Source organism: Lolium perenne, chromosome 7 (assembly GCF_019359855.2).
Source record: "Lolium perenne isolate Kyuss_39 chromosome 7, Kyuss_2.0, whole genome shotgun sequence".
Taxonomy (NCBI): domain Eukaryota; kingdom Viridiplantae; phylum Streptophyta; class Magnoliopsida; order Poales; family Poaceae; genus Lolium; species Lolium perenne.
This window is the reverse complement of record NC_067250.2, coordinates 185,673,381-185,680,679: the sequence shown is the minus strand read 5'-3', so window position 1 is coordinate 185,680,679 and position 7,299 is coordinate 185,673,381. Positions and strand designations below refer to the sequence as shown.

Genomic DNA, 7,299 nt, shown 5'->3' with positions numbered 1-7,299 from the left:
CATTCAATTTGAGCATTTTCATTTGAGCAAGTCTGGTGCCTCAATAAAATTCTTCTTTACGGACTGTTCTGTTTTGACAGATTCTGCCTTTTATTTCGCATTGCTTCTTTTGCTATGTGGGATGGATTTCTTTGTTCCATTGACTTCCAGTAGCTTTAGGCAATGTCCAGAAGTGTAAAGAATGATTGTGTCACCTCTGAACATATGAGTTTTTGATTATGCACTAACCCTCTAATGAGTTTGTTTCGAGTTTGGTGTGGAGGAAGTTTTCAAGGGTCAAGAGAGGAGGATGATATACTATGATCAAGAAGAGTGCAAAGTCTAAGCTTGGGGATGCCCCGGTGGTTCATCCCTGCATATTTCAAGAAGACTCAAGCATCTAAGCTTGGGGATGCCGAAGGCATCCCCTTCTTCATCGACAAATTATCAGGTTCCTTCTCTTGAAACTATATTTTTATTCGGTCACATCTTATGTACTTTACTTGGAGCGTCTGTTTGTTTTTGTTTTTGTTTGAATAAATGCTTGTATGGGAGAGAGACACGCTCCGCTGGTTCGTATGAACACATGTGTTCTTAGCTTTTAATTTTCATGGCGAAGGTTGAAACTTCTTCGTTAAATTGTTATATGGTTGGAAACGGAAAATGATACATGTAGTAATTTGCTAAAATGTCTTGGATAATGTGATACTTGGCAATTGTTGTGCTCATGTTTAAGCTCTTGCATCATATACTTTGCACCTATTAATGAAGAAATACATAGAGCATGCTAAAATTTGGTTTGCATAATTGGTCTCTCTAAGGTCTAGATAATTTCTAGTATTGAATTTGAACAACAAGGAAGACGGTGTAGAGTCTTATAATGTTTTCAATATGTCTTTTATGTGAGTTTTGCTGCACCGCTTCATCCTTGTGTTTATTTCAAATAGCCTTGCTAGCTTAAACCTTGTATCGAGAGGGAATACTTCTCATGCATCCAAAATACTTGAGCCAACCACTATGCCATTTGTGTCCACCATACCTACCTACTACATGGTATTTCTCCGCCATTCCAAAGTAAATTGCTTGAGTGCTACCTTTAAACAATTCAAAATTTATCACCTCTGATTTGTGTCAATGTTTTATAGCTCATGAGGAAGTATGTGGTGTTTATCTTTCAATCTTGTTGGGCAACTTTCACCAATGGACTAGTGGCTTCATCCGCTTATCCAATAATTTGCAAAAAGAGCTGGCAATGGGATTCCCAGTCCCAAATTAATGAACAAAAATAGACACTCCTCCATGGTATGTGATTGTTGGACGGCACCCGAAGGATTCGGTTAGCCATGGCTTGAGAAAGCAAAGGTGGGGAGGAGTGTCATCATAATAAAACTAAAATAAAAGGGCACTCCTTCATGGTATGAGATTGTTGGCAGGCACCCGAGGATTCGGTTAGCCATGGTTTGTGAAAGAAAGGTTGGAAGGAGTGCCACACAAAAATAAAAATAAAATGGGAGCCGCTCTTTGAAGGTTTGTCTGGCAAGGGGGATTAGAGTGCCCACTACCATTCATTGACAACAACAAACACCTCTCAAAACTTTATTTTTATGCTCTCTATATGTTTTCAAAACCAAAACTCTAGCACAAATATAGCAATCGATGCTTTCCTCTTTGAAGGGCCATTCTTTTACTTTTATTGTTGAGTCAGTTCACCTATTTCTCTCCATCTCAAGAAGCAAACACTTGTGTGAACTGTGCATTGATTCTTACATACCTGCATATTGCACTTGTTATATTGCTTTGCATTGACAACTATCCATGAGATATACATGTTACAAGTTGAAAGCAACCGCTGAAACTTAATCTTCCATTGTGTTGCTTCAATGCCTTTACTATGAATTTGTTGCTTTATGAGTTAACTCTTATGCAAGACTTATTGATGCTTGTCTTGAAAGTACTATTCATGAAAAGTCTTTGCTGTATGATTCAGTTGTTTACTCATGTCATTTACATTGTTTTGATCGCTGCATTCATTACATATGCTTACAATAGTATGATCAAGTTTATGATGGCATGTCACTCCAGAAATTATATTTGTTTATCGTTTACCTGCTCGGGACGAGCAGAAACTAAGCTTGGGGATGCTGATACGTCTCCGACGTATCGATAATTTCTTATGTTCCATGCCACATTATTGATGATATCTACATGTTTTATGCACACTTCATGTCATATTTGTGCATTTTCTGGAACTAACCTATTAACAAGATGCCGAAGGGCCAGTTACTGTTTTCTGCTGTTTTTGGTTTCAGAAATCCTAGTAAAGAAATATTCTCGGAATCGGACGAAATCAACGCCCAGGTTCCTATTTTGCCCGGAAGCATCCAGAACACCCGAGAACCGCCAGAGAGGGGGCACAGGCCCACCAAACCCTAGGCCGGCGCGGCCAAGGGGGGGCCCACGCCCCCCTATAGTGTGGTCGCCCCTTCGACCTCCTGACGCCGCCTCTTCGCCTATATAAAGCCCCTGGACCTAAAACCTAGAGACGAAAAAGCCACGGTACGAGAAACCATCCAGAGCCGCCGCCATCGCGAAGCCAAGATCTGGGGGACAGGACTCTCTGTTCCGGCACGCTGCCGGGACGGGGAAGTGCCCCCGGAAGGCTCCTCCATCGACACCACCGCCATCTTCATCAACGCTGCTGTCTCCCATGAGGAGGGAGTAGTTCTCCATCGAGGCTCGGGGCTGTACCGGTAGCTATGTGGTTCATCTCTCTCCTATGTACTTCAATACAATAATCTCATGAGCTGCCTTACATGATTGAGATTCATATGATGATGCTTGTAATCTAGATGTCGTTATGCTAGTCAAGTGAATTTTACTTATGTGATATCCGGAGACTCCTTGTCCCACGTGTGTAAAGGTGACAGTGTGTGCACCGTGTGGGTCTCTTAGGCTATATTTCACAGAATACTTATTCACTGTTATGAATGGCATAGTGAAGTGCTTATTTATATCTCTTTATGATTGCAATGTGTTTTGTATCACAATTTATCTATGTGCTACTCTAGTGATGTTATTAAAGTAGTTTATTCCTCCTGCACGGTGTAATGGTGACAATGTGTGCATCCGTGTTAGTACTTGGCGTAGGCTATGATTATGATCTCTTGTAGATTATGAAGTTAACTATTGCTATGACAGTATTGATGTGATCTATTCCTCCTACATAGTGTGAAGGTGACAGTGTGCATGCTATGTTAGTACTTGGTTTAGTCGTGTTGATCCTTCATGCACTCTAAGGTTATTTAAATATGAACATTGAATTGTGGAGCTTGTTAACTCCGGCATTGAGGGTTCGTGTAATCCTACGCAATGGTGTTCATCATCCAACAAGAGGGTGTAGAGTATGCATTTATCTATTCTGTTATGTGATCAAAGTTGAGAGTGTCCACTAGTGAAAGTCTAATCCCTAGGCCTTGTTCCTAAATACTGCTATCGCTGCTTGTTTACTGTTTTACTGCGTTACTACTGCTACGTTGCTACTGCTCATACTTATTCATACCACCTGTATTTCACTATCTCTTCGCCGAACTAGTGCACCTATTAGGTGTGTTGGGGACACAAGAGACTTCTTGCTTTGTGGTTGCAGGGTTGCATGAGAGGGATATCTTTGACCTCTTCCTCCCTGAGTTCGATAAACCTTGGGTGATCCACTTAAGGGAAAACTTGCTGCTGTTCTACAAACCTCTGCTCTTGGAGGCCCAACACTATCTACAGGAAAAGGAGGGGGCGTAGACATCACTCGCCGCCATCAACCTTCAACGTGCTTCTTGGCTCCTACTGGTTCGATTAAACCTTGGTTTCATACTGAGGGAAAACTTGCCGCTGTACGCATCACACCTTCCTCTTGGGGTTCCCAACGGACGCGTGCTGTACGCGTATCACCTGCATACATATGTTTTCCAAAGTTACACATCTGTTTTAAATTTTGAGAAGTAACTCTGTTGAATTTTATTATGTACATGATAACATGTTAACCTTTTTTAAAAGATCATAATAATATCATTTTAGGCTACTTCAAATCCTGATCTATTTTCTTGCTATTCTTGCTGACTAGAACAAGTTGCGAGACCATGCCTTCACCGGCAAGGACATTAAGAGGGTGTTTTCATTCACAGAGAATAACCGTCTTGACCACAAAGAGCAGGTTACATAAACTACTTTTTTTCCCTCCACATAGCTGTTTGCTTTTTAACTTCCAACTGTGTTGACAGAGTTACATATGCAGGTCATGTTTCCTGTACTACAGAACTTATCTACTATCGATGATCCAAAGTACTTTTGTGGACACTACTACTTAATCAACCTCAATCTCAAGGCTGAGAGGTTCGAAATTTTTGATTCCTTGAGGAATCTTGGGGACAAGAAGCTCAAGAAAGATAGTGCAATCATAATTGATTCTGTTAAGACTCTCTGGGCCAGAAACTACAAGCAGTCAAATGTATCAATTCAAAACTACGAAACGATTTACATCCCATCTCCTAAACAACTTACAACGTAAGTTACCCCATATTTTCTCTCTTTTTTGTCTACATTTTTTCAGACATTTGCATTCTAGCAAAACTTCAAAAACTAACACTGTTTTTGCATTTCCTTGTTGTTGTAACACATGTTAGTTGTGATTGTGGATACTCAATGTTGAAATGCATTGAGTTATGGGATGGAAGAAAGTTGGGTCATTTCGACCAAAAGGAAATGCCACTATACAGGATGCTATACAGCTTCAAGTGGCTTGACTGGTGGGAAAACAAGATTTCATGGTGAAACAAGTTCAAAGCCAAAAAATGACAAGTTTTACAAAATGGTAATTCATGTAATGTTTTTTCCCAAATCATTTTTGTGTCTTCTATTTATGCAAGACAACACGGTTCACCGAGTGTTATGCTTCTGGTCATACATTGCAAATCAACATATATATCTTTCACTTGGGAAACACAAAGTAGTTTTCAGTAAACTCAATACTAGAAAATTAAACACAAGTAAACACCACTAATCTAAACACCCTGCATCTTCGATCCATATGGCTCAAGCAGTACAAGAAATTTTTCTGTCCAACTTTTGTTTCTACTTCTCATGTGCTGACACAATTTTTTACTTCCTCGTCATTGGAAAAGCTGAATAATTGGTGTCTTCTCTTTCATTGCAATCTTAGATGGACAATCTTTTGGATTATGCAAGCTTGACCCACAAATTGTACATTTTGTTGGTTTTGCAGGTTTAAGATGTAGTCCACTCTTCTTCCTCTTCTCCTCTGGCCTCCCTTTTGTTACTGTCAAAGGTGGATCCCTAGCTTTCTTGTTTACATGCATATTATGTTCAGCACCAACAGTTGAGCTGCTAAGATTTTCTGTAGTTTCAGCATGTTCTGCACATGGAGAAACTGTTTCCTTCTGCTTCTTTTTTCTCTTCAATGCATCTGCCGCTTGTTTCTTCATTGCTGCAAATTCAGCTTTCATTGCACGCATATGTTTCCTAGCCACTTCATCTGTTTTTTCTGAAGCACATGCATTAACTGCTAGTTTTGCGAAATCTTTAGTGAGGTTACCATAGCGAAGTAACCTCATTTCCTTCCTAGACAATTTGCCCGCTGGCATCTGCTGGGGTTCAGTCTGAGGAATACGTATGTCTGGAGGGGGAATTGACCACCCAGGTAGAATGTAACGTTCTGGCATTACTTCTACTTTACCAACAGCAGACATAACCTTTATTATATGGCAATAAATCAACCCATCTCTAGTAAATTTGCAGCATTCACAACTGTATTCATCTTGCTCCAGATTTGCAGTTATCCTGTAATTCCTTGCTCCATAACCAAACACTGCATTTCTGATTAGAGAAACCTCAAACAATGAAGGATTAATTTGCTGTATGTTGTAGGATGTAAATTTCTTCAACTCAAGTTGAAATCGCCTGAATATGGGTAGTGTGTATATGGATAGTACTTGCTCCTCCATTGGAAAGTCACACCAAGTTTTTAGAGTTTTGTCCTCACCCATAAATTCATGTGAATCTTCAGTAATATCTATCCTCTCTTGTAACTTCATGTATTGTTTGAAGAAACGTAGCAGGCTTGCATTTGGGTCAACATATCTCTTGAGCTTGCATTGAACCCTTCATCATGCGACGGTAGTTTGTAGGAAAGGGAAGAACCTATCCATAAAGTAAGCTGGGACAAATTTAGCTCTAATTTCATATAGGTAAGCAAGGTCTGTGTTGTCTGATACACCATGCCTCTCAATCATCTCTCCCCATCGGTTCTCAAACTCGACAGGTGTCAGGCTATAGTCAACAATTTCATTGAACTCCCTTCGTAGTTCCTCATGCTTCGCCATGAAAGGGCCGAGAGGGGATCCTTGTGCATTTTGCATTATATGCCACCGACAGTTCCTATGGAACGAGTTAGGAAACATTTCCTGGATGGCAGTAGTAATAGCAGCATCCTGGTCAGTGATGATATTCAGAGGGTGTAAACCATCCATAGCATCCAGGAACTGCTCAAACAACCAGACAAAGTTACTTATCTTCTCATTCCTCAAGAAGCCACATCCCAACTGGATTGTCTGCCCATATCTGTTAATTCCAATAATGGGTGCACACGGCATCTTATAAGCGTTTGTCATGTATGTAGTGTCAAAGGATATGCAGTCATTATAATTCTTGTAAACTTCTCTAGTGGGTCCATCGACCCAAAATATATTTTCAATCCTGTCCTCACTATCAAGTTTGTATTTGTAGAAGAAATTTGGATCTTCTTTCTTCAGTTCCTCAAAGTAACTAAGAAGCTCTGGTATGTCTTTCACATTTTGCTTCTCATCTATACTTGCCATGTAGTTACTTATTGTCTTCGTGTCATAAGGAACTGCTTTTCCTGTTCCATAAAGCTCAGACATGATGTCCATTATTCTTCATGCTGAGAGGTTCACACTGTCTAACAGATCAATGAACTTCTTTTCTTCTTTTGGTATCTTCTTGTGTGATCGTAAATACTTCTTCAAACCAAGCTTCTTGTTGATAGTTTCATGAGTGTGCTCTTCAATGAACTGTGTTACTTCCCATATTGAACCCTTCCTTTTTACACGCATTTTTGCTTGACAGTTAGTCCGTATCGTGATTGCTCTGTTCCTCAACTTCACTGCCTCAGTCTCTTCCTTCTCTGAATTAGTTCCAGACTTGTTGCACACAAACAAGTACTTGTCCTTCTGCTTGTCCAATACTGAATTTCTGGAAGAACTCATCTTCATAGAGAAACCAACATGTTCGGCA

General features: G+C 40.1%; 1 protein-coding gene across 1 annotated transcript; it reads right to left on the bottom strand.

Moving 5' to 3' along the window:
• Nucleotides 1-5,138: 5,138 nt before the first annotated feature.
• LOC127315697 (protein FAR1-RELATED SEQUENCE 5-like) lies at nucleotides 5,139-6,935 on the bottom strand. Its single transcript, XM_071824130.1, has 2 exons — nucleotides 6,187-6,935; nucleotides 5,139-5,862 (listed from the first exon to the last, which is right to left on the bottom strand). The coding sequence occupies exons 1-2, from the start codon at nucleotides 6,933-6,935 to the stop codon at nucleotides 5,139-5,141; spliced, it is 1,473 nt and encodes a 490-aa protein (XP_071680231.1).
• Nucleotides 6,936-7,299: the final 364 nt, after the last annotated feature.

Excerpts from the sequence above, each read along its gene's own strand:
- LOC127315697 (XM_071824130.1), bottom strand. The coding sequence starts at position 6,935 with ATGGACATCATGTCTGAGCTTTATGGAACAGGAAAAGCAGTTCCTTAT. Across the intron at positions 5,863-6,186 it reads CCAGCTTACTTTATGGATAG|AAATGCAGTGTTTGGTTATG; the intron begins GTTCTTCCCTTT and ends TTCTCTAATCAG.